This window comes from Juglans regia, chromosome 11 (genome assembly GCF_001411555.2).
Source record: "Juglans regia cultivar Chandler chromosome 11, Walnut 2.0, whole genome shotgun sequence".
In the NCBI taxonomy this organism is placed as follows: Eukaryota; Viridiplantae; Streptophyta; class Magnoliopsida; order Fagales; family Juglandaceae; genus Juglans; species Juglans regia.
This window is the reverse complement of record NC_049911.1, coordinates 28,073,580-28,098,846: the sequence shown is the minus strand read 5'-3', so window position 1 is coordinate 28,098,846 and position 25,267 is coordinate 28,073,580. Positions and strand designations below refer to the sequence as shown.

Sequence of the window (25,267 nt, the reverse complement as noted above, 5' to 3'; positions counted from 1 at the left end):
AAAGTTAAAAATTTGAAATTGAAAATTTTTTGTGTTTATGATATTTTAGATATTAATAAGATGAATTGTAATGAGATAAGATAGAAGCATCTCTCTTTCCAAATCAAACCTAAATTTAGAAAACATATAATAAAATATATTTCTTAAGAATAGATTATGTTTTTTTTCCAAGCGATTGTATGACTTGTACATGTTAAAACTGTATTTATTATTACTCAACAGTAAATTGCAAAATATAAACCCGATTAGCTGGATGCCACGGGTTGGCCACAAGCTACTTGTTCCCCGATTCATGGCTACATGCTTGTGATGAATCTTGGTATCATGCTCAAACATCCTGCCGTGATTCTGCCGACCAAAGCGATTGTTCTTTTTTAGTTGGACAATGTATTATATATATTATATACATGTGTGTGACTCATTCTGAACAGTTATCGATTGGTATCTCTTTGTTGTCTGACTCACTGTCTTTTCTGTTCTTGAACGTCCATGGAATCTCAAATAGATATATACCGCCTGGCATACAACTGCTCCTTCTGCATTTAATAATAATTAATTAGTATATATTTCTTGTAATCTACACGAGTTAGATTTTGTCTCAATATAAGGAATCATCTCTTGTATCTCTCCACATAGAAAATACAGGAGCAAGCTAGTCCTATGTATATGTATTCATCGATACTCGAACTCATCAAAAAGTACTGAATATTAACGGCTAATTCATAGCAAGAGTTTTTTTTTTAAACAAAAAAAACAACAAAAAATTATTCTTTTGGTGGGTCTGAAGGGAAGAAGGCTGAACTTCCCACGTTGCTAAATTGTAAAGAGTTTTGTTACACAACCTCCACCACACTCTATATTTCATACTTTTTTAAATTTTTTAAATTTTTAATATTTTTTTTGAGTTTATTATTTTTAAATTATTTTAAATTTTTTATTCATTATTCATATAATAAATATTTAATAAAATTAAAAAATATTAAAAATTAAAAATAATATAGAATGTGAAGTGTTAAGAGATCGTGGAGATTTTTTGAATTGTAAATACATAAAAGATTTTTGGCATGCTTCAAAGATATTGCAATGATGCAAAACCTCTGCTTTCCTCTGAGATCATGCTGGCTTACTACTGTGAAGTATTTGAACCTTGGAAAAAAATAATAATCATATTTTAAATTAAAGATATTTTTTATAAAAATTATTATTTTTATAAATTATTTTATAAAAATATTATTCACTTAAAATATAATTGAGTGAAAAATGAGAAAAAGATTAAGGCATATGTTTTCTTTAAAAAAAATTAAGTCGAAACAGTTGTCCAGTAGTGAAATTTGTCAGAGTCGTGACTCGTGAATAATAAAACATCATGGAATAATATGCAGACGTGAGGAGGTGATGCAATTAGTACTATCCCGGAGGGGGCCTCCCAGTCCGCCCTTCGCCGGATCTGTTCTGCAGTTCTTTTAGTTTTCAGTCTAAAATTTTTATATATTATGCTACTATTTACTTTTATTCTATTAAATATGATGTATCATATTTATTATTATTAAATAATTATTTATTGTATTTTTTTATCATCTAATGATAATGAATGTACCACATATAACTTAATATGATTAAAATAGAATGAAAATTTGGTGTATAATATTACTCGAAATGAAATATGCCAACATGTTGTCTTCTGACCTCCTTTATCTTACACGCACTCCACTACCAGATTTTCTAGCTGCCGATCTACCAGAAGGTAGGAGAAAATAGTTTAAAAGTGTAGCGCGTACGTCTCACGCATCGCCGCACCTTGGAGAGCTTGATGTTGCCACGCGCGGCTCCCTTAGGACTAGCTACTTTGGATCTTCTAGATCCAACCTATACTTTCATTCCTAATGTGGTGCACAATTTGACACAATTTTCAATTTCGATTGTTACTATTCTATATTATTGTTTTTTCTAACCAAAGATTAAGTTAAAAGTGATGGTGAAAGTCTTATCAGTTCAGATCATTAAAATACAACACACAACTCTCTACTACAACTTTTGACCGTAATTTTATGATCTAATTATTAGATTATGTAAAAATTACTTCAAACGACTTTTTTTTTTAAAAAATAGGCGAAGTTAAATTTTTAATTCTAAATCTCTATTTTTTTTTATTTCTCTTATGCTGTATTTATTAATTTTGGAAAGATTATAGGAGGCTACATCCTACCAAATTTTGTAGCCTGTAATCTTTGAATTCATCTTATTTGTTTGGAAAAAAAAAATGATGAGAATGATGTTTGCTTTTTTAACCGTATAAATATCGCGATCCAATGATCTTGTATCGGAAAAAAAGTAAAAATAAAACCTAATTTCTTTTGATTCTCAGAAAAGTCATCTTTATTGTTTATCTCGTTCGATTTATTATTTGTCATTTTCCGTCAAAAGTTGGCTTTATTGTTACCTCTGATCGCATAATAAATCGTCAATGATAAGACATTTTTTGTTTGAATGTTTACGCCAAGTGAGATGCATTGTAAGAACCGACGGACGAGATTGATTGGGAGTTGGAGAGGCGAGAAATGAGAAGTGCGCCCGCCACTTGTCGTTAACGTTCTTTATTTAATTCCCAGATTAATTACGCTTTTCAGAAACAGGGAAGAGGCACAGAGAAGTGTAGAGCAGAAGCTATGGCGCTCTTCCGAAAGCCGTTTATAACTTCTCTCTAGAAAATCTTCTCAATTTTTTCCTTTCTCGTTTGGTATAGTTTCGGCTTCACATGGACTGTGCTTATTCCTCGACGACCGTGATTCAAGATTCTGAACTGTGGTTCTTGAGTTTTTCATTTTGTGTTTTCGTTTTGGCTGTGTGATCATGGATATTGAGACGGAGAGCTGTAGTAGTAGAGCCGTGGATTTTGCACCGACTCACAGTCGGAACCGGAGATTGAAGGTCATTGCGTACGATCAAGTTCTTCATCTACTCAAGGACTCGAACTTCGCAGAGGCCAATCTTCCTGGTTTTGAAGATGAGCTCTGGATGCATTTTCATCGGCTCCCCCCAAGGCACCCCCAAAACCCTAGCCTTACGTTAATTTTTATTTATTTATTTCTTCTTGTTATTTGCTTGCGTTTAATAATCTTTCTTGTTTGTACTTATCAAAAAAAAAAATCTTCCTTGTTTGTCACAAAAGTATGACGTAATTATGGCTTTCGACTTTGGCTTAATGGCGCCCTTTTTGGAGCCGATGCTGAAGTTTGTGGAGGGCTTATCATCAATGCTAAAGTTCATGGAACCATTTTCTAATTGCAGGTATGCCTTGGATGTGAATGTCGAGAAAGCACAAGATGTTCTTATGCACAAAAGATTACTGCATATGGCACGCGATCCTGCTACCAAACATGCAATCGAAGTTCGTGTCGTGCAGGTAACTTATAAGAGAGACCATCTATCCTTGTATCATTTGCAGCGTACGGATTCCTGGCTTTATGCATTTTTCTTTGAGTTTCCCTTTTCCTGTTACATATATCATCATTTCCATCTATCACAAAAATGAAATTTAAATGCTAGTTTGACTTATAATTGAGCATATTTCTGGAATTGGATCTTTTGTCTTTTAGTGTCTAGTGGTAATTGACGTATTTACTGTTCGAATACTGGAGCTGATTTTGTCACAATTCTGGCTTTTCGAGCTTTTTTGTTGCTTCCGCCTCCCCCCCGGGCGTAAACTAATTTTGATTGATCAAATTCTTATCGAAAACATGCAGGCTCATTTTGCTACTACTGGAAATTGCAGTTATTCATTTTATTCAAACTCTCAAAGAAAAGTGGATCCTCAGCGTTCTGATAATAGCAGGGAAAATGGGTATGGTAAAAATGTCCTTCTATTTCTTTAATTAGGATTATTAATTCTGGACAGCTCGTGTATTCTCTCTCTTACTTTACCAGTCCCAAAAAAAAAAACTGCTTTTGTCTCGTCACTTGATGTTCAGCTAACTTTCAGGGCCCGTTTGTCAATACAACTATTCTCATAAATTTTATTCTCACACATCACTCAAATACAAATATTTTTTAATTTCAAATTTTTAACATTTTCATCTAATCATTACCTAACTAGTATAACTTTTCCAAACTCTCAAACAAAACACAAAAAAACAATATAACGTTTTTAAATTTCAAAACAAAAATAGTATTAAAAAATAATATTTAAATAATTTTTTAATTTTATAATATTTTATTCAATTTTTTCTCGCTCATTTTCCAAAATCCAATAAAAAATCTTAAGAGCATTGACATTGATTTATCTATATACAAATGCAAACACATATTTGCATAATTAGACCATTAAATTGACTACATTGGGTCATGTATATGGAAATATTTCCATAGCTATGAACAGTATCAATACATCTTTAGAATTGCACTATTCACTCCTCAAATGCTATTTTATTAATTTTTTCTCTCTCCTCCCATTCTCTCTCTCACAACCCTTTCCTTTTCTCCCTCCCTCAACAACACAACATCACTTTCACCTTTACCTTCATTTTATTATTATAAGATATTAGATTTTCTTTTTATCATTTTATTATATTTTTAATATAATATATAAAAAAAATTATATTTTATTATTATTATATTTGTATCATTAATGCCAAATGTATGTAGTGGATGCTAATTGTAAAATATATATAAAAAAATTAATTTTAAGAAAAAAAATAATAATTATAATGAAAAATAATATTTTATTATCATGTTGACTCAAATATGCATAATCCAGTGTGAGAGTTTTTCTTGAATGGCAAAGACAATCTCCAAAACATGTGATTTTGCATTTGCATATAGAGAAATCCCTGATAATTTTCTAACTCAAACCATTTCACTACTATTTACAGATATATTGAGATATTCTAAGCATCCAAACGGAACCTAAAAGTCAACTACTTGCGTGTTCAAGATAGGCATGACTGTGTGAATGATAATCCTCTTAGTTCCCAGCAAATAATTCTGATAGGTTTAATCCTGTTGTGAGATTAGTCGCTGCTTTTCCTTGGCATTATATTTGATGGCCCGTTGTTGAAATTCGATTGACGTGATACTTTTTTCCTCCTTGGATGTTACCATCAAAATCCTGTAAATTTCAATGGTATGATTGGGAATTTTCCTAGCTCCTCTTTTACTTTTTTCCAGAAGAGACTTCAAGTGTATTGCATCTGATTAGAAATTATTATGTTTCTTGAGATATCTCCTATGATAAAACCTAAAAAGATCCTATCAAACTTAATGCATCCCTGCAAGTGTCACAATCAAGTTGAGCCGTGGCTTCATCAGAATATTTATTCTATCCTAGTCTGGAAAAATTATGCATAATCTCATACTGATTTGTGACTTTGCTTTTAACTGTTATATATTCTTGGACCATATGTTTCCTTTTGATTATATTTATATAAATGTATTCTACAATTTTGCTCCAATCTGTATTCAGTTTCATGTTGCTTTCTTTTTATATTATGAGAGTTTCCAAATATTTTTTATATTTTTATTTGATTTCTGGAAGCATTATAGGTTCTTAGTCAATAAATATTGTAATGCTTTCCAATGCATTGTAGGGCAAGGCTTGAGATTACAATTTCAACAAACGACAAGCCCAAACTTTTCAGTCAGGTAGCTGATCCCCTCTCTAATAGTGAGCATGTTGATTTCACATGGCCCAAACCATTCTTGGAATCATCTCCAGGATTGTTATGATTCTTTATTTTTTGCATCCTTTGGTTTTATGTGTTTTCATAATATGTGGTGGATGAATACTCTTGACATTTACAAGGCATCTGACTCGACTTAAATTTTCAGGCAAGGAGATAAAATTATGGAAAGAGAATTATATTGATGCTGCTAATGAACATTATTTTTAAGGGCTCAAGTCCTACAACCATTAATAATAATGAAACATTAGATCCATATCCCTTGATGGACCTGATCTGAATCACACGCTGGTGCCCCTAGAACTGTGAGGGAACTTGGCTATCATCTTCCCATCCATGAGGGGACACCTGTTTGCCCATTCATCATGGGTGCTCTGGAAACATTAAGGTTAATGACCGAGGAATAAAAGAGCTAGTCGCTACTTGAAAAGAAAGAGAAGCAATGGGTTTCATCAATGTCACTGCAGTTGACTGTCCGTGTTTCTTTCATTTTGTGATTACTCTGTTCTCTCAACCATCCACTCCTTCCAAGGTCTGATTGGTTTATTGACATTGCATAGTTCTTTCTAGCTCTCTATCAAAATTCAGAACACTATAGAGGCATCTCTGTGCTTCATCTATCGTGTTCTTGTTTCATGATCCTTCATTTTCTCTTTAGTCTCCAGTCAACAATTCTGGGGATTAGTTACCACTAGCCACTCCTAGTATTGTTGGACTTCTGTCTGTATATGGCATTAGTCCTGATTCTATTTGCAACAATTGAACTTTTAAAGTCAAGTTATACATATTATAGGGATCTCACTTTAATCTGTTATTCATTAGTAACAGATATGAGATATGTCTACTTCTCTGTTACCTTTCCCTTGTTTTATACATATCTTTGTCACCACCAAAGCAAGTTCTTTGTACTTCACATGCCTAAAGATAGACTGCAACAGATCAGGCTCAAGATGTGATGGTGGATAAAATAATTGATTTGATACTATGTATGGAACTTCCAAAAATTACTTACTAGTAAGATATTCCATCTGTGACTATATTATCTGTATTAAGCAAATGTGTTTTTAGTTGCCATTTGAACTTTTAATGCTGCATTCAGTTGACTTCTTTACTGTCTGAGATTGGGCTGAACATTCAAGAAGCACATGCTTTTTCCACTGTGGATGGATACTCATTGGACTATTTTCTTGTTGATGGTTGGGCACTCGAGGTATCTATATATTTTTTCTCAATTTTTTCAAAATTGTATTTGATTCATCAATTGATTACTAGTCCCTAGGAAGAATATTTATTTTATCATTCGATCAATTTAAATATTCATTGCTTTATACAGTTGATTGAATGTATGTTTCATTTACTGTCATTTTTCAGTCTTGTTGGATTGTGATTATGATTGAATCAATCCTAATATTCATTACTTTATACTGCTAAATTTCAATGGCTGTCATTTGCCGGTCTTAATGGATTATGATTATCGCGCAATCAATTTGGATATTCATTTCTTTTGATTGAACATAAACATCATGTATTGTCATTTATCAGTCTCAAATGTATTTTTATTGAGCTTTCAAGTCACAACTTGGCTTTCTTAAATTATTGAATAAACTATATATGCGTTGTGCATTACTTTGCCTCTTCTGTACGTTTTTGTGAATGGATCAACTGATGTGCATATTCTATAATTTATAGGAGACCGAGCAGCTTAGAAATACACTTGTCAAGAAAATACCAAGAATTGAGGTATCCCCTCTTCCGACTACTTTTTGGTCAATCTATATTATTGACTAGAGGTCATATTTATGTTCAATATGGATGTGTCCCTCTACCTCCCCTTGCCCCTCCCACCAATTTATGTTATTTTTGAACAAATTAAAAGCAAATTTACTTGAGTCTGATTCAGTTTTATTTGTTAAAACAAATCATGGATAAGATTATTTTGCCAGAAGGTGGTCACTTTGTCCGTATCCTAATTGAAGTGTTTATAGGGAATGATTTTTTTATTGGTAAATCATCCTGCATGCATTGCAAATTTGTAGGTGTCCCAAATTATCAATTGTCCACGTACCGATCTTTTTTAGCCTTTCTCATGTTTTGTCAGATGATTGTGAGATCCTTACATTAAGTGTGCGTTTGGAACATAAACTACTCTCAACTCATCTCAACTCATCATTACAACTTTTTTAAATCCCAACACAAAATATAATAAACAATTCAACTTTTTCAAATCTCAAAATAATAATAATATTAAAAAATAATATTCTAATAATATTTTATCATCTCAACTCAACTCAACTCAACTCAACTCACTTCAACATCCAAACTCACCCTAAAGCAGGAAAGAAATGCATTTCCTAAACACTTAGGCCTCGTTTGTATTCGTAACCCATCTCAACCCACCTCAACTCATCTCATCTCATCATTACAATTTTTTTAAATTTTCACATAAAATATAATAAACAATTCAACTTTTTTAAATTTTAAAACAACTTTCCCAAATTTTCACACAAAATATAATAAATAATTCAACTTTTATTTTACTATTCACAAACCATCTCAACTTATCTCTGAATCCAAATCACTCCTTAGTTTCGTTACTTTCAGTTACTTGAGGCCTGAATTTCAATTTCTGAAGAAGTTGAGTCCTTTAACGACAATAAACAGAACTGGTATAAAATTAGTCTCCCTCATGGCCACCACTGCTATTCAATAAAAAGCTTGTATCAGTATTGTTGCTATCAACTTAAGTTTGATCAATGATCCAAAGAGGGAAATTCCTGATACCTGGTTATAGTTGCCTTAATAAGTTCTCTTATTAATTCGGGATGAACTTTTACATGTTATGACACCAGAGGCCAAAAAATCAATTAATTTAAAACTAGCATTTTTTCTGTTGAATTAAATAACTGTGACATTTATGATCTATGATGATAGAGTAAACTTCTTGATCTCTAAGTATCCTACTTCTGCGGATAGTTATGTTGTTCTGATGACAATCCTTAAGTGATGTTTGGGATAGGTGACAATAGGACCTTGAGTTTTCTTGGAAATTTGAAAATGGTAAACGCATATTTAGTTGTGAGGTCTTAATATTTTGATACAAAATAATACAAATGTTATTTAGTTTTTTATCAGTAGAATAATCCGAATTTTATAGATCCATATTTCAGAAAAAGTTATAAAATTTACAAGTGAGAAGATGGAGTGATGTAAAAGATTGAGTGGGAGCAATTGTTAGTGGCTAATCAATGAAATAAATGAAAATTATCTGAGAAGGGTTGATAAACCATGAATCATGTGAAAGTGATAAATAATAATTTGGTTATTCTATGCAATCCAATAGGGGCTTGGTTTTACTATGTGCCAGTAGAATCCTTGAAGAAGGGTTTCTGGGCACAGTCCTCTATGCATTTCACATGTTCTTTTCAATTAATGGTTAAAACTAGTATTGAGTAATTATTAAACTCATCTATGGTAGGACCACAAAATAAAACAATTTGTATTGTGAAAGGGTAAACAATAACGCTTTGTTTTAAATCTGGCAAGGATTATAAGCTCCAATCTGTACTGTCCTATTTTTCTGTTGTCATACTCAACCTTTCTTTGGTGATGTCTTAAAAGTAGCAGCCTTCATTATATGGGGATTCCTTATATGTCCCAATCTTTTATTATCTTTTTATATTATACTAAATTACTAATTTATGCAAACTAAGTGATGCTAGAAGTTATGAACTTGCATGCCTTTTCCGCATACCGCATCTAATTAGATCTGATATCTTGGAGTCACTCAGAAGCACCCTTTGTTGAAATTTCATCGTGTTCCCGCTGCTGAGGAGCAAGAGCAAACTGGAATCAAGTCTATCCCTAAGCATGTGAATATGTCCACTGATGGAATTAACGATTGGGAAATAGATACAAGGCAGTTGAAATATGAAAAGAAAATTGCATCTGTATCATTTTGCGATTTGTGAGTATTTTCATCCTTTATAGCCATGATCTGTCTGTTTATGAGTGTTAGTTGGTAAGTAAGATTGGTTACATGCAGGTATAAAGGTACTTTTTGTAATCAAGATGTAGCAATTAAAGTTCTGAGGGCTGAGCACAAAGATATTAATATCATGAGGGAATTCACTCAAGAAGTCCATATTATGAGGTTTGTCATGTCAAAACACGTAACTTCCATGCAAACTGCTTTCACTATCATCTTCCATTTGTTCTTTTCCTCTCTCTCTCTCTCTCTCTCTCTCTCTCTCTCACACACACACACACACACAACACACAAAATTTATATTTTGTCTTTATATCAGCAAGGCGATTCTTGGATTGGGTTCATTTGCTACTATAACGAACCCATTTCTTGTTTCAATAAAATTTTATTTTAATTAGAAAAAAATGAACCCATTTCAGAGAGAGAGAGAGAGAGATGTTCATATGTTCATTAGCTAGTAATGCATCAATCGATGTTATTCAAAATCTTCTCCTTATCATCATTTAGTGTTGCTAGAACTGCATGATGAGACACATGTTTATCAAGGGGAAAAAAAAGAAACGTATGATGAGACTGAATTTCTCAGTAGTTTTTATAGTATTTAGTTTTGTTCATAGGTAATATAATTCCAACTTGTTAGAAAACTGAGCAGGTGATTATATGGTATGCCTTTATATTTTATGAATCTGCATTTTGGTGGATCTCTATAAAAAAAGGCCATTATCCCTATCCTATGTACTTTTCTTTTTCTCTTCTGACTCTTCTTTTGAAACTTGCAGGAATATTAGGCACAATAATGTTATTCAATTCATCGGGGCATGCCTGAGAACCCCAAACCCCTGTCTTGTCATGGGTAATTTTTTTTTTTTTTGTGGGATATGCTCTAATTTACATTCATTAGCTATTTGATTATGAGTATATGATTGGTAATTTTTTTTATTGGAATTTTCCTTTGTTATTTCTTTCTTTCTTTCTCAGAGTACATGTCTGGTGGAAGCATGCATGACTTTCTTCATAAACAAAAGGATGTTTTGACACTTCAATACTTAATCAATGTAGCAATTGGTGCTTCCGAGGGAATGAAATTCTTGCACCAAAATAATATAATACATCGGGACCTGAAAGCTGCCAATCTTTTGATGGATGGAAATGGAGTAAGAGACTTACATTTTTTGTGTTATTAGCTTTTTAAATCTATAGGTTTTTTGTGTGGCTATTGCATATTTAGGGGTACCCTTATCTTCCCTAGAGTTCTATATGACCATGGCTTACTTCTTGATCACTGTTTTGGTCTCGAGACATTGTTGAATAGTGGCCTTCTGCTTCATAACCATCATAGCTGATGATGGGTTGGTGATGTCGTAGTTAAAAATTGTGTAAAATGGATGCTCTGAGAATGATTGACTTTTTTGTTAAATTAAAAGACAACTACATCCACTTTTTTCTTTTCTGTAAGTGACAACTATATCCACTTTTGAACTGAAAGCTACAGATTTAATTATGAGTTGCTTGTTGATTGATGGCTAGTTACCTGTGATTGGGTATTATTTCTCCTTGTCTAAAAATCTTGATTAGTGGCCCCTAAATTTTGTGGCACTTAATTGCAGGTATAACGATTGGATGTCCATAGAATTATTTTCGTTTTTATGCGGACTTTAATAAGGCAGAGTTCTGCTTACAGTTTTTGAACGATGTTTTACAAGTATGATAGTTATTAGGTCTCCATAAAAAACTGATAAATAGAAAGAAATACTGATTGACATAAAACTTTTTACAGCCCACATTTATTTTATGGCTGTGTACGTAGCTCTAAGACTGGTCCAAATTTCCATCTACTAAATTTTCAAAAACTCCTCTATCACTATCAGGTTGTCAAGGTTTCTGATTTTGGTGTAGCCAGAATGCAAGATCAATCTGGTGTCATGACTTCAGAAACTGGAACATATCGTTGGATGGCTCCAGAGGTCTGTTTCTGTAGATATGTACTAATAGCTTTTTAACCTTTTTACCTGATTGCAAGTTTTGAAAAGCATATGATATCTCTAACCTGGCATAAATGTATAGCTTTTGTACCACAGAATTGAGTTTCAACGCGTAAATCACTCTTCTCCTTCTGCAGTTTTTGTAAGACAAGTAGGAACATGGTATGCAGGGTATAGTCTGTGAAAATGTTCCAAACAATGTACTAAGAACATTTTGGGAAGTTTCTATAGATATGTTTTGATGGCTGTTCAACCTTTTTACTTCATAGCAAGTTGAGAAAAGATTATTAAATTTCTAGCCTAACATAGACTTGTAGTTCTTATACCGTGGAATTGACTTTCAAATTTTCAATACATAAATCACCCTTTCTTCCTTGTGCAATTTCAGTAATACAAGTAAGGATCTGGTATGCTGTATGATATCACCTTTCGAGTTCATAAAAATGTGCAGAGATTGTGAAACAGAAAAAAGAAAAGAAAGAAAATATAGTGTGTGAAAATGTTTGATACTTCTAGCATAGAAATAAGGATGCGCCAAGGTGGGCATGGGCATGGTTTTAGAAACTGGACCATCGGGAAAACCTGAGAAGTGAGAGGTTCAAGGTTAATAAGACTGGCATTGGAGTGTGACCTCCGAAGTAACTTAGCTAATAATTCACTAAAAAATTAATTTGTACTTCTTGAAAAAGTCTACTAAGAAATATCTGAAAGGAATAAACAATTTTTTACTAAAATTTGATAACCTATATAAGAAAACAACAAAGCATAGACAATAAATTTACAGTCCACAGAGTCGAAGAGTTGGACTTTTGGGTTGATGGTTTTGGCCAACTTTCTGTTAGGTGCCTTTAAGGTATAGACCAGACTAGTATAAGTATCAGTCCTATCAATTATGTAAAAACGTGAACATATGAGAGATGAGAGCCTGTTAACAAGAGACGGATTGATAGAATATAATATAAAATGGGATGTAGTTTCGTTCAGTGTTAAATCAGTGATAGCTTTTTTAACTCCTGAAAGCCAATACATGAATTTGCTCAGTGCTTTCGTTATTATTTTGCACGGCTTAGTCGATGATTATGTTCCTTTGGCTGCTCCTCCAGCTGTCTGACATGTGTTTTTGGTGTTGATACATGGAAGCTTATTGAACACAAACTATATGATCACAAAGTTGATGTATTCAGCTTTGGAGTTTTACTATGGGAGCTGCTTACAGGAAAGGTAATCAGTACTTTTTGAGGGGACAAAGTAACAATAGCTCTCTTATGATAATTGTTCACTATATCTTTATTTCTATGCATTTATGTTTTCTGACTGAAATGCCAGCTTCCATATGAGCACCTAACCCCCGTACAAGCAGCACTTGGTGTAGTCCAGAAGGTATTGCTTTAGTTAACGTCGACATTGTATATAAAACTTTGTGAATCTTCTTTGTTTGCTCATCGCAGCTTTTGTTTGTTTGTTTGTTTGTTTGCTTTTCTGCTCTTGAGAAAATTTTAGTTTACCCCCTTTTCACTGACCACAAATAATATAGCTACTAGCCCCTAGGCCTTTGACCATTATAAGGGTACACAATTACCTAATCTCCATGGCTGAAAAGAAGGTTTCCAGTTCATATTTCATTCTCAAGAATGTGTGCGCCTGGAAAATCACTTGGACCAAGGCTTAACCTGTTGGTGTGAATTGTCTGTATAGATTAGTGTATTACTTGACTAACTGTGCAAGTGACAAATGAAGGTAGCCGGGCATTGCTAAATAATTGTAATTATTATGAACAATTTAAGCTCTAAGCATGGAATGACTAATATTAATAGAGATTTGGTGACATGAAATTCAGGGTCTGAGGCCTACAATTCCGAGTCAAACTTACCCAAAGCTTGTGGAATTGCTTGAGAGATGCTGGCAGCAAGATCCATTCTTAAGACCAGAATTCTCAGAAATTGTAGAAATTTTGCAGCAAATGGCCAAGAGGGTATGAAACTTTCTTTTGTCCTTCTTCAACTCTAGTTTTTTTAAAACTTTTATGGTATTGGAACAGGTGAGCAAGGACGAGAGAATGCACCGGCAAAAGGGGAAATCATCTAGAAGAGTATCTGATTATGGGAAGAGTAGCCATCAAAGTGGCAGAAGGCCGTTTGAAAGACATCAATGATCTCGTTTCGCGGGGATTTTTCGTTTTGTACTTGCTTTCTTTTGTACTCTTGTTCTGTAAATCTGATTAATCAATAGATAACCTGTGATCAATTAGATAAATTTAGTGATAAGCCATGAGGGAAATGTTTCTCAGACGTTCTCTTCCAAGAAACAGAATGTAAATACTAGAACAGCTCAAATATCTGGGAAATCCATACTTGGTTATTCATGACGTGTGTTTGACAACAGTTTCTGGAAGAATATCTAGAAAATACAATTAAACCACAACATTTATAATTTACTTACTAAATACAAAGCACCTGATGGCAGCAAATTAAAGTGGATTACTGCAGAGGATTACTGGTACTATCACTAGTAGGCATGTAGCGGCCCCCGTTATCAGCATCTCTTGTCTCTGTACACATGCATGCAGCCCTTCCACGGTTGAGATTCTACGCTATAAGTGCGTCATAGTGAGCATATCTTCTTCTTCTTCTTCTTCTTCTTCTTTTTTGAACTTTACTTTATACGGGAATTATACCCCGCGTGAAGTTGCTCTTAATGCTTTTGAGAACTGCATCGAATTCTCTACATGGGGCTTCTCAGAGCTAGGGTGCTTGAAACCAAGCTCTTCATCTACTAAAGAACAGCTGCATGCAGCACTACTACCGGGAGGAACGGCAAGCTCTGTTGCATCATTACCAAAACCACTGTCGAATGGCCCAAAGAGAAGAAGTAGTAGTCACGTTTGATGATGGTATTGGTTGTAGCAACGAACCCATTGATGTAAGCAAGAATGGTAGGGGAAGTCTAAGCAAAAACTCTCAAGGTTACCCGGAGACGCTTGTATCTCCAAGAAGTGAATCGGTACGAGGAAGAAATAAAGATTTGTCGGTTGAGGAAGAAGTTCTGAGGTGTAGTTCAAATGCTGCATTTCGGCGAGATCCGTGGAGCTACGTGCTAAGCAGGAAGTCTAGGCTGATAGACCTGCCAGAGGACCCATGCGAAGGTTCAGAAAGAGGTGTCAACTTTGAACGAGTGCCCGGAAAAGATGACGATTATGAGGATGATGATATTGAAGACATCCCACAAGAATATAAGAGTCTGAAATTCAGCACGCTGACATTACTTCAATTGGTGAGTCTTATTTTAATCATTGCTGCCTTGGCGTGTAGCCTTTGGATTCCTTTTCTGAAGAGGCTAAAATTGTGGGATCTTCCATTATGGAAGTGGGAAATACTAGTTTTAGCATTAATATCCGGGCGTTTAGTTTCGGGTTGGGGAATTCGGGTGGTTGTGTTTCTTATAGAAAACAGTTTTCTTTTGCGAAAACGGGTTTTGTACTTTGTTTATGGGCTAAGGGGATCTGTTCAGAATAGCCTCTGGTTGAGTATGGTTTTGCTAGTATGGCATAGTATTTTCGATGACAAGGTTCAGGAGGAGACCAAGAGCAAGATTCTGCCTCAAGTAGATAATGTTCTTGTTTGTTTTCTTGTTGGTACCCTTGTTTGGCTTCTGAAAACTCTGCTGGTCAAGGTCCTGGCTTCAACCTTTCATGTAAACACATTCTTTGAACGAATACGTGAGGCTTTGTTCAAGCAGTTTGTGATCGAAACTCTTTCTGCTCCCCCATCATTTAGGGGACATAACACACGAGAGGAAGCTATGGCTGAGGTTCAAGAGTTGAAGAAAGATGGGGTTACCATGCCTGGTGAGCTCTGGGAAACTTTGCTTCCCAGGAGTGTAAGAAGTGGTGAACTGCAAAATGGTCCCACAGTTGGGAAGAAGTATCCATTTTCAAGCTTTAGTTCTAAAAGGCGAGATGAGGAGATTGCAGTTGACCACCTGCACAAGCTGAATCAGAAGACCATCTCAGCTTGGAATATGGGGAAAATGATTAATATTATTAGGCATGGGGCTCTATCAACTCTTGATGAGCAAATACAGAGTTCAAATATTGAGGATGAAGCATTGTTGCAGATTACAAGTGAATGTAAGGCAAAAGAGGCAGCCAAGAGGATATTTCAGAATGTGGTAAAGCCAGGATCTCAGTAAGTTCTTATTTTCTCTCTCTCTTATCCTTTCTTTTCCTTTGATTGAATAACAATAATAGGTTCTAGAATATGGAAGGTGCCAGGTAGCAAGAGGGAAATTAACCTTCCCTTTCTTTCTTTGAATGAGGTTGGAAGCAGTCGTCATATTCCACACATATCCCTAATATATTATTATATTATTATGTAATATAAACTTCTCCAAAGGTACATTTACCTCGAGGACTTGATGCGCTTCATGAGCGAAGATAAAGCTTTGGAAACAATGCGTTTGTTTGGAGTAGCTGCTGGGAAAAAAGGAATCAGCAAGTCATCCCTTAAAAGCTGGATGGTATGACTATTTTCCCCTTACATATCTTGGCCTCGGGCTGTGAATTCTCAACTATAAGCTACCTCATCTCCTAGTGAGGAAAGAAACCCACTCGTGTGCTAGTGAGGAAAGAAACCAACTCGTGTGCTGATTTATTATTTTTTCATGAACCACCTTGAAGTAAAGAATGCTTCATTTTTGTATTAGGTTATTGCATTTAGAGAAAGAAGAGCACTTGCATTGTCTCTCGATGATACAAAAACAGCTGTGGACGAACTCCGTAATATGTTGAATGTTCTTGTAGCTATCATCATACTGATAATATGGTTTATAATACTCGGAGTGCCAATTACTCACTTCCTCGTCTTCATGAGCTCACAGCTTCTTTTGGTGGTGTTTATTTTTGGGAACACCTGCAAAACAGTATTTGAAGCAATAGTCTTCTTATTTATAATGCACCCATTTGATGTTGGAGATCGTTGTGAAGTGGATGGAGTCCAGGTAAGAAGTGAATATTAATAACATTTTGTTATAAGCAGATACGCATACATCTTTCATTAAATTCTCAACTATATATGTTTCTTTTGGGTCTCAGATGATAGTTGATGAAATGAACATACTAACAACAGTTTTTCTGAGAAAGGATCACCAAAAGATCATATACCCGAACAGTATTCTAGCTACCAAGCCCATTGGTAACTACCAACGCAGTCCCCACATGGTAGACACTATTGATTTCTGTATCCATATCTCCACCCCATTGGATAAAGTTTCCACCATGAAAGAAAGAATAACAAGGTATGTAGCTGCATCAATATTCTTTTTTTTTTTCTTCTTATAGTATTGATTTTCATTCTTCTGTAGTACACTTTAATTCCAGAGATTTAGAATATTAAAAATATATGGAATGAACTCATTTATGTTATAATCGGTGGAAACATAACCACTCTTGAGTCAGCCAGTCCTCCACTTTGCTCTTGCGGTGAGAATGGCTGAACCACAGAGATTCTGCTTTTTTCTTTTTGAAGAAAATTTTGTGAATTTCAACAAGTTTCTTTCCCCAAACCGGCTTATTACATACACTGCCATAGATATGTTGTTTTGTTGGATCGTTTGTTTTACCAAAAGGGAAACATTTTCCGAGTATGTTGTTGAATGGCCATTGTGGGTGCTGAAAATTGCAGGTATATTGAGAGCAAGAATGAGCACTGGCACCCAGCGCCAATGGTGATAGTGAGGGAGGTTATAGATATGAACAAACTGATGATGACTGTGTGGGCCACACACCAGATGAACTTCCAGGAAATGAGGGAGAGATGGAGTAGGAGAGCCCTTCTGATTGAAGAGATGGTCAAAGTGTTCAGGGAGATCGACATTGAATACCGCATGCTGCCTCTTGACGTGAATATCCGGAACATGCCACCTCTCATATCCGACAGGCTTCCTTCAAACTGGACAACTTGTGCAAGCCGATAGCGATGCCTTTCTTTTCAAAGAAAAAATTTCTCGGCAGCCGATAACTATGCCAACAGAAACATGTTCGGGGGAACAGTGATTTTTAGGAAATTATTTGCGGTGATTCAGGATAAACTCTCTTCCTCAAAGGGACATGAAATAGATATTTTTCACAATACATTTTATAATAATGTATTAAATGAGAGATAATTTTATAAAATAAAATATAGATTACATGTTTGTTGCATTGCCACATAGAGTGATCAATGGATCAGATCCGGTCTCCTGCAATTCTCTATGCCGATTGTAGGTACGGGTAGGAATGTAGTCAAGGCCTTGAGGGATGTAGGCCCCGTCTCTCGAGCATGAAAGCCTCTTCATCCGGGCCAGGTTTTTTTCTGGATCGATTTTATCCGAATTTCGGCCCGGATCAAATTTAGACCAGTACTTATATAGAAAAATCTGAGCATACCCAGTTCGGGTACCGAATTTTTATTTTATTATTTTTCGGTTTGAATGTTTTGATTTTTTTTTTCTTCATTTCTAACAACTCAAAAGAAAATACATATTATGTCTAATAAATCATCTATTTTATAATTTTTTTTACTCTCTTCTCCACGGAGATTTTTATTGGAGGTTAAGGAATATGTAGATTTTGATTTAAAAAATTATATAAATGGAGTTTAAATGTGGCATCAACATTTTTTTTATGAAAAAATATTCATAACTTGTAGGTTTTGATTTTAAAAAAAAAAATTCGAATGCAACCCGGAACCTTTAAAAATTGGTTTCAATTCGGGTTCTGGCCTGATTTTAAAACCAGGGTTCCAATCCGAATATATCCAAATTCTTGGGTCAGAATCTTGATGAACAGTATTACGAGTAGGTGTTTGACCTAATTCAAGGTTGTGAGTACTTACAAAGATGAGTTTCATTTGTTTTCACATATGATATTAAATTTTTTGAGATATGTGTGAATAGTATTGATATTATGAGTTGAGATGAAATGAGATAGTTTTGCTAAAGAGTTTTGCTATTTATAAACAAGTTTGCGTACCGATCTGTGTACTAATATTGTTGTCTTCATATTCTAAATTCAAATTAGCACTGTTTTTAATAAAATCTACTTTCTGACCAATCATATTAAATGGATACTCGTATTAGTGCGCATAATCGCTTATAATTAGATTTTTTCTTTGTTAAAATATGTGTGTTTGTTTGTATAGATGAGATGAAAATGTTTTGATTTTTTTGTAGTATTTGATAAATAATAAAAACTGGGACCCACTAATTATTGTGTGTTTTTTTTGGTAATATTTTATGAAACAATATTTGAAAAATTGGGACCACTAATATCAGCTCTCACATACGAAACAAACGGAATTTGAATAGTCAAGGATACGGGCGTCAATTCAACCAATGAGAGAAGACCTGTACGAGGCAAGCAGACAGTGGATAGCTGAAAGCACTGGGACCCACTGGCAGGCTTTGCTGTCGAAAGATGAACGTGGGAGAGAGAAATGAGAGGCTCCACTGGTAGCTTTTTATGTATAGTACAGTTAATCAACAGTGATAAAATAATAAGAGATGAATTGATATTAAAAAAAAGAAAAATTCTATTCCTAAGCCTCATACACCACACACCATTCTTTTTATGATTTCTTTAATTTTATTCTCTTATTAAATGTGTGGTATATCGATTATGAGTAGAATAATTCAATTATTTTAAGAATAATAAAATCAAAAAAAACTTTTAAAAAAATAGAAAAAATTTAGTGTGTGGTGTATGGGCTTATGAATAGCAATACTCTTTGTGTTTATCTTTAAAAACAAACGAGACAGTGTTAAAAATCTTAAAAATCTTGTTATCTTTTCTTGGTTCTTATTGTCGGTACACCTGTAGTGGAGTTGAACCTGTGAGAATCGCAAAGCCCATTGCAAACCTGAGTCCATGGGAGTTGGGAATTGCAATTTGCGAAGCTAATTTTTGTGATAGGAAATTATTTTTGTGTTATGTTAAATTGTAAAATTATTTTTATTATAAATAATAAGTAAGTGAATAAAAATAAATAAAGAGATATATATAAATTTATGTAGTTTGGTATAATACTTACGTGCATGGATTGTTTGGGGGCAAAATCTACAATAATGGGTATTTTTATAATCTCGTATGGCCTCACATATCTTACAATATAACAGGAGAATTTAGAGAAGATCTTTTAGAGTTTTAGTAGAGTTTGGCATAAGGAGCTTCCACGTAGAGAGTTTGTGGAGAGTCGATGGAGAGTTCGTTTGTTTTGTGGGAATCCCCTCATATATATAGAGGACTAACTTGCCTTGTGAAGTCTTTTCTTATTAGAAGTCTGAGTTCTTTTCCTTTTAGATGTCTGAATTACTTTCTTCTTCGGAGTTTGTATATCTTTCCTTTTAGGAGTTTGAATCTATTTCCTCTTAAGAGTCTAAGGAGACGTTTGGATTCGAAGATGATTTGAGATGAGCTGAGATGAGCTGAGATGGATTATGAATAGTAATGAGATGAGTTATGAATAGTAGTGAGATTTATGAGTTAAAGTTGCTGAATAGTAGTGAGATGAGTTGAGATGAGCTGAGATGAGTTGAGATGAGCTGAGATCACTTACGAATCCAAACGAATCCTAAGTTAGCTTGTCTTATCCTTTCATGACTTTATTTCTTAAATTGATTTTTGATCTTATCTTGAGGCTAAATTATAGAATGTTGATTTGACCCCTACAAATATATAAAATACATCTTATGATATTTATGGGCTTGTGGATATTTGGATGAATTCTTTAGACAATATTAAATACCGAATAAATATGGTGACACATATTTTAAATCTATATCTCTTATTTATGGTTTAGCACTCGTTTGGTGAATGAGATGAGATAAGAATTTTGTGAATAATAGTAAGATAGTTTGTAAACAGTAGTGAAATAATTTGAGTCGATTATTTTTTAAATTTTGAGAAATGAGAGAAAAAAAAATTTGAATAATAAATATTATTGATTGATTTTTATAATATTATTTTTATTTGGAGATTTGAAAAAATTGATTGATTGATTTATTTTTTGTTTGAAAGTTTGAGAAAATTGTAATGATTAGTTTGAAAATATTGTAATGATTAATTTAAAATTATTTATATTTAAATTATATTTAAAAATGATACGAGATAAAATGAAAAATTTGAAATAAAATATATTTTCAAACAAGTTCTAGAGTTTGAGCAATACTCTAAAAGCTTTGTTTGGGAGTTTATAAATAAACAAAAAATAATATATTTGAATAGAACGGAATCTTTCTTGTTTTGAGGTTACAAAATGAGTAAATGGAAATGAATATAAAGTAAACAATCTAATTTATAAGAATATAATAAAAATAAATAAATCTGAATATTCTATAACTGCTGTAATAGCATTTTCTTAAATCTCATTTTTTCTAATTTATAAATTGTACTTTATTGAGAAAAATGAATTAGAATCTCAACTATCTTATCTCATTTAATTGTTATAATTTTTTTAAATTATACATAAAATATAATAAATAATTTAATTTTGTTAAGTCTCAAAATAAAAATAATATTTTATTCAATTTTTAACTTTTATCTTATATCGTAATCAAACGAGGCATGAAAATAAAAATGAGGAAGAGTAGTAATTTATTTTAATAAAATATAATAGATATTATGGTATTTTATTAACTCCCCTTATATTCCCTCATATTCCTTCCAATTTAGGAGGGACTGAAAAACTTAGATTATGAAAAAAGGGAGGTAAAATGCCTATTCCATTCTCTTAATTAAACATCAAAATAAAGAAATGTCCATTTCATTTATTCCTCATTAAACTTTCAAAAGAGGAAAAAAAGAAATTTTCTCCTAAATAAGTTTTTAAATAAGAAAAAAATATATATTATAAAAAATATATATATTTTGTTCCTTCTATTCGGTCCTCCCAAACAGTAAGGATCTAAATCCAATCTATATATGGTCGAAAACGAAACAAGAATTCGCTTATAGAACACACAGGAAAAGAGTGAAAAAAAAACAAGCAAAGCCCAGAAAGACTCTGCAGTCTGCACTACCAATGGCGACTCCAGTAAAAGTGTATGGACCAGCCATGTCCACAGCTGTGTCCAGAGTCTTAGCTTGTCTTCTTGAGAAAAATGTCGACTTCCAGCTCGTCCCTGTTAATTTAGCCAAGGGCGAGCACAAGAAGCCCGACTTCCGCAAGATCCAGGTACTTTGACATGTAAAAGTCTCTCTCTCTCTCTCTCTCTTGCTAAGCTATAGATCTTTCCTTTACTGTAACAGCCCTTTGGCCAAGTACCAGCATTTGAGGACGAAGGCATCTCCCTCTTTGGTAAATATAGCCACAATCCGTTATTTTAGTTCATTCTTTTCGATCCTTAGACAAATCAAACTCCATATTATTTTCCTCTATTTTTTGCTTTTGATTAATTCAGAGTCTAGAGCAATTTGCCGTTACATTTGTGAGAAGTACACAGACAAAGGAAATAAAGGACTATACGGAACAAACCCAGTAGCGAGAGCATCCATAGACCAGTGGCTAGAGGCCGAAGGGCAGAGGTTCAACCCACCAAGCTCTGTTTTGGTGTTTCAGCTCGCGTTCGCGCCGCGAATGAAGATTAAGCAAGACCAGGTGGTGATCAAGCAGAACGAAGAAAAACTGTCCAAGGTGCTGGGCATTTACGAAAAGAGGCTCGGGGAGACCCGGTTCTTGGCAGGGGACGAATTTTCTTTGGCTGATCTTTCGCACTTGCCCAACACCCAGTACTTGGTTACAACTTCTGGTAGAGGGGAGATGTTCACTTCAAAAAAAAATGTGGGGAGGTGGTGGAACGAGATTTCCAGTAGACACTCCTGGAAAAACGTGGTTGATATGCAGAATAATAAGGGTGCTTGAAAAATTGCCTGGTGAGTTCGGTGATGGCATTTCTTGAATAAATTGCTACAATCGGAGACTTCTTGGCCTTTTTTTTTTTTTTTGTTTTTAGAAAAAACTTTTGTTTGGTTGGGAGACTATTATTCATAGGTTTGAAACTCTTGCAGCATTAGTATTAATTAGTATTAATCTATACATATACATGTCCATTTATGCATTTAAACAAAACTTCCATTTATGCATGTTTAGGATAAAATAATAATAAAATAATAATATTTTATTATTATTAATTTGTTGTCTAAATACAATTTCTCCTGCACATATATTAATACAATTTCATGCATCTAAATTTAGCAATTTCATATATAATAAAATACATCAAATTCTTGTAAAAAAAAAAATCAAATTTATATATACAAAAAATGAATCTCATGTGCTCATAAACATCACATATTAACATGAAAATGCAATACAAATACATTACAACACATTTATTATCTAATATCATTACAATACAGATTTGTCTAACATTATTACAATACAATATAATACAAATTTATCAAGAAAGGGAGGAGAGAGAAAAATAAATAAAATATATTTTAAAAAGTGAATAATTGATTTCTAAATTTACATAAATCTTATTCATAACTGCCTAAATATTTAAAGATGTATACGTCAACGTGAAAGAATTTATTATCATATTATATAAATATGACGTTATATATAGAGATGCGAACAATGTGAATGCTCAGTGCTCCATTGTTGAAAATACAGCATGAGCTTGCTTTTGCTTTGCAGCTGTGTAGTGTCGGAATTCCGGGCCTCGAGAATTCCATTCAGCAGCAGCGTCTTCTTTTGATAATTATTGAAAACCTTGGGATTGTAGAACGCAATTGCTCCCAATTCCATTAGAAAAAACTAGCCTAGTCGAGTTCGGAATTTGTTAAAAAAAAAAAACTGAGTAATTTTACGTAGTTATTTTAAAAAATTAAATAAAATATGAGATTTAAATAAAAATAATAATTTTTTAATAAAAAACTTTACTATTTTTTAAAATAATTATACAGTAATTACGTACTTTACAATTACATGTAGAATTATTCTAAAAAAAAATAACTCAAGTGCAGTTTGGATAGTTAATTTAGATGAGATAAAAGTTAAAAATTAAATAGAATATTGTTAAAATATTATTTTTTAATATTATTATTATTTTAAAAATTAAAAAAGTTAAATTATATATTATATTTTATATCAAAATTTAAAAAAATTATAATAATAAGATAAAATAAAATAAAATAGTTTTACTATTTAAATGCGTCTCAGTTATTCACAATTACAGCTCGACAATTATGATTTTTTTTGTGAACCAATTTTAGTTGAACCGAAACTTGTGGGTTACTAACCCATAGGTTATAATCAATCAATTCGAAGTCCGAAGATCGGCTAGCTTGGGCCCAAGTCTAATGTTCCGTATAAAAATAGTAATGCGAGATTTTAAATAAAAGTTTAAAATATTATTTTTTAATATTATTATTTTATAATTTAAAATAATTAAATTATTTATTATATTTTATATAAAAATTTAAAAAAATTATAATAAATAGATAAAATGACATCAAACTACAAATGAGACCTAACACTTGGCCCAATGTCGACATTGACCCATTTTTACTCTCCCTACCCCAGTTTGCAGCCAATTTTGATAGCCGAAAATCCAATTTAATCCAGGCTTTAGGGCTATTCTAAATTCTAATAGCCCGACTCCGTCCAACATAATTTATCTATGCAATTATTTAAAAAATAAATAAAATTATTGTCAAGTTAGATTGAAAGCAAAATGACAAAGCCTTGCTCTGCATTCCGACCCGATATAAGGTGAAAAGTACAATAATGTTTGGTCACTTTAATAGGAAATATTTGGAATCCAAAAATGGATCAAAAACACTGAACAACCCTACGCAGAATCAAAGCCACTTGGGCGGCCCAAGGCATGGCCATGCTACCATCGAGGCCACTAGTCATGACTAATTGACTATGGCAATTGTTGCAATCAAGGTTCATTTTGCATCCCTGGATTTCGTAGGGTGTCCTTGGAAGCCACCCCTTGACTTTGTCAAGACAACATCACATGCTCATACGAAGGCTCACACTTTCTCTCTACTTCACCTAAAATATTATAAGTTAAATATAAGTTTTTTATAAAAAAAATTATCACATTAATAAAAAATAATTTTTTTATATTTTTTTAAGATGAGATTTATTTTTTTATAAAAAATTGTACATATTTATCTATTTAAGATTTGTACAAATCAATTCTCTAAAATTAATAATATTCGTTTAGAGTAAAAAATGAAATATTTTAATCTTCTTATATTATTTAGATAAATAAAATGATTAAAAGACTATTTTACACTAAATAGATACGGCTCATTTTACTTAAAATAGAGAGGATGCTTATCTATTTGAAATCCCATCAAAACAATATTAAAATGTTGTGGACACCACATAATGATAACGTGTCTATTTTTCTTTAAAAAATGGGATCCTCGAAGTTCGAACGCGATTGGATATCATTGCATTTACCTATTGAGATTCTTTCTAAACGTTTTGAGTGAATTCAATGATCTAACGTAAACACAACATTAAATACTAAAGTTCAAATTGTTCAAAGCTGTTTTATGGACGTAATTAAACATTATAACGCTCATATGATATATTTATTACTCTTCAAATTCGAGAATTCAATTTAGTCAG

General features: G+C 33.1%; 3 protein-coding genes across 4 annotated transcripts; all 3 read left to right on the top strand.

The window, feature by feature from the left end:
• The first annotated feature begins 2,618 nt into the window (after positions 1-2,618).
• LOC109012554 (serine/threonine-protein kinase STY17-like) lies at positions 2,619-14,002 on the top strand. Its single transcript, XM_018994253.2, has 15 exons — positions 2,619-3,041; positions 3,289-3,403; positions 3,744-3,841; positions 5,583-5,637; positions 6,775-6,885; positions 7,365-7,415; positions 9,464-9,639; positions 9,718-9,825; positions 10,440-10,513; positions 10,639-10,814; positions 11,529-11,624; positions 12,783-12,863; positions 12,969-13,022; positions 13,480-13,614; positions 13,681-14,002. The coding sequence occupies exons 1-15, from the start codon at positions 2,851-2,853 to the stop codon at positions 13,792-13,794; spliced, it is 1,635 nt and encodes a 544-aa protein (XP_018849798.1). The 5' UTR covers positions 2,619-2,850; the 3' UTR covers positions 13,795-14,002.
• Positions 14,003-14,359: 357 nt separating this feature from the next.
• On the top strand, positions 14,360-17,791 carry LOC109012553 (mechanosensitive ion channel protein 8-like). 2 transcript variants are annotated; one of them, XM_035682652.1, is made up of 5 exons: positions 14,360-15,826; positions 16,034-16,157; positions 16,518-16,637; positions 16,732-16,934; positions 17,321-17,791. In XM_035682652.1, exons 1-5 carry the CDS (start codon positions 14,430-14,432, stop codon positions 17,610-17,612), a joined length of 2,136 nt encoding a protein of 711 aa, XP_035538545.1. In that variant the 5' UTR covers positions 14,360-14,429; the 3' UTR covers positions 17,613-17,791. The 2 variants fall into 2 exon arrangements, with proteins under 2 accessions (XP_035538545.1, XP_018849797.2); XM_018994252.2 differs by having other exon boundaries at positions 16,344-16,637.
• A 3,794-nt stretch (positions 17,792-21,585) lies between these two features.
• LOC109012556 (glutathione S-transferase-like) lies at positions 21,586-22,726 on the top strand. Its single transcript, XM_018994257.2, has 3 exons — positions 21,586-21,847; positions 21,922-21,970; positions 22,074-22,726. Exons 1-3 carry the CDS (start codon positions 21,695-21,697, stop codon positions 22,532-22,534), a joined length of 663 nt encoding a protein of 220 aa, XP_018849802.2. The 5' UTR covers positions 21,586-21,694; the 3' UTR covers positions 22,535-22,726.
• The last annotated feature ends 2,541 nt before the right edge of the window (positions 22,727-25,267 follow it).

Coding starts and splice junctions, on each gene's coding strand:
- LOC109012554 (XM_018994253.2), top strand. CDS start 2,851: ATGGATATTGAGACGGAGAGCTGTAGTAGTAGAGCCGTGGATTTTGCA. Junction 10,514..10,638: donor AAACCCCTGTCTTGTCATGG/GTAATTTTTTTT, acceptor TTTCTTTCTCAG/AGTACATGTCTGGTGGAAGC. Junction 13,615..13,680: donor TGCAGCAAATGGCCAAGAGG/GTATGAAACTTT, acceptor GTATTGGAACAG/GTGAGCAAGGACGAGAGAAT.
- LOC109012553 (XM_018994252.2), top strand. CDS start 14,430: ATGCAGCACTACTACCGGGAGGAACGGCAAGCTCTGTTGCATCATTAC. Junction 15,827..16,033: donor GTGGTAAAGCCAGGATCTCA/GTAAGTTCTTAT, acceptor ACTTCTCCAAAG/GTACATTTACCTCGAGGACT. Junction 16,158..16,343: donor CATCCCTTAAAAGCTGGATG/GTATGACTATTT, acceptor TTTTTGTATTAG/GTTATTGCATTTAGAGAAAG.
- LOC109012556 (XM_018994257.2), top strand. CDS start 21,695: ATGGCGACTCCAGTAAAAGTGTATGGACCAGCCATGTCCACAGCTGTG. Junction 21,848..21,921: donor CCGACTTCCGCAAGATCCAG/GTACTTTGACAT, acceptor TTACTGTAACAG/CCCTTTGGCCAAGTACCAGC. Junction 21,971..22,073: donor CGAAGGCATCTCCCTCTTTG/GTAAATATAGCC, acceptor TGATTAATTCAG/AGTCTAGAGCAATTTGCCGT.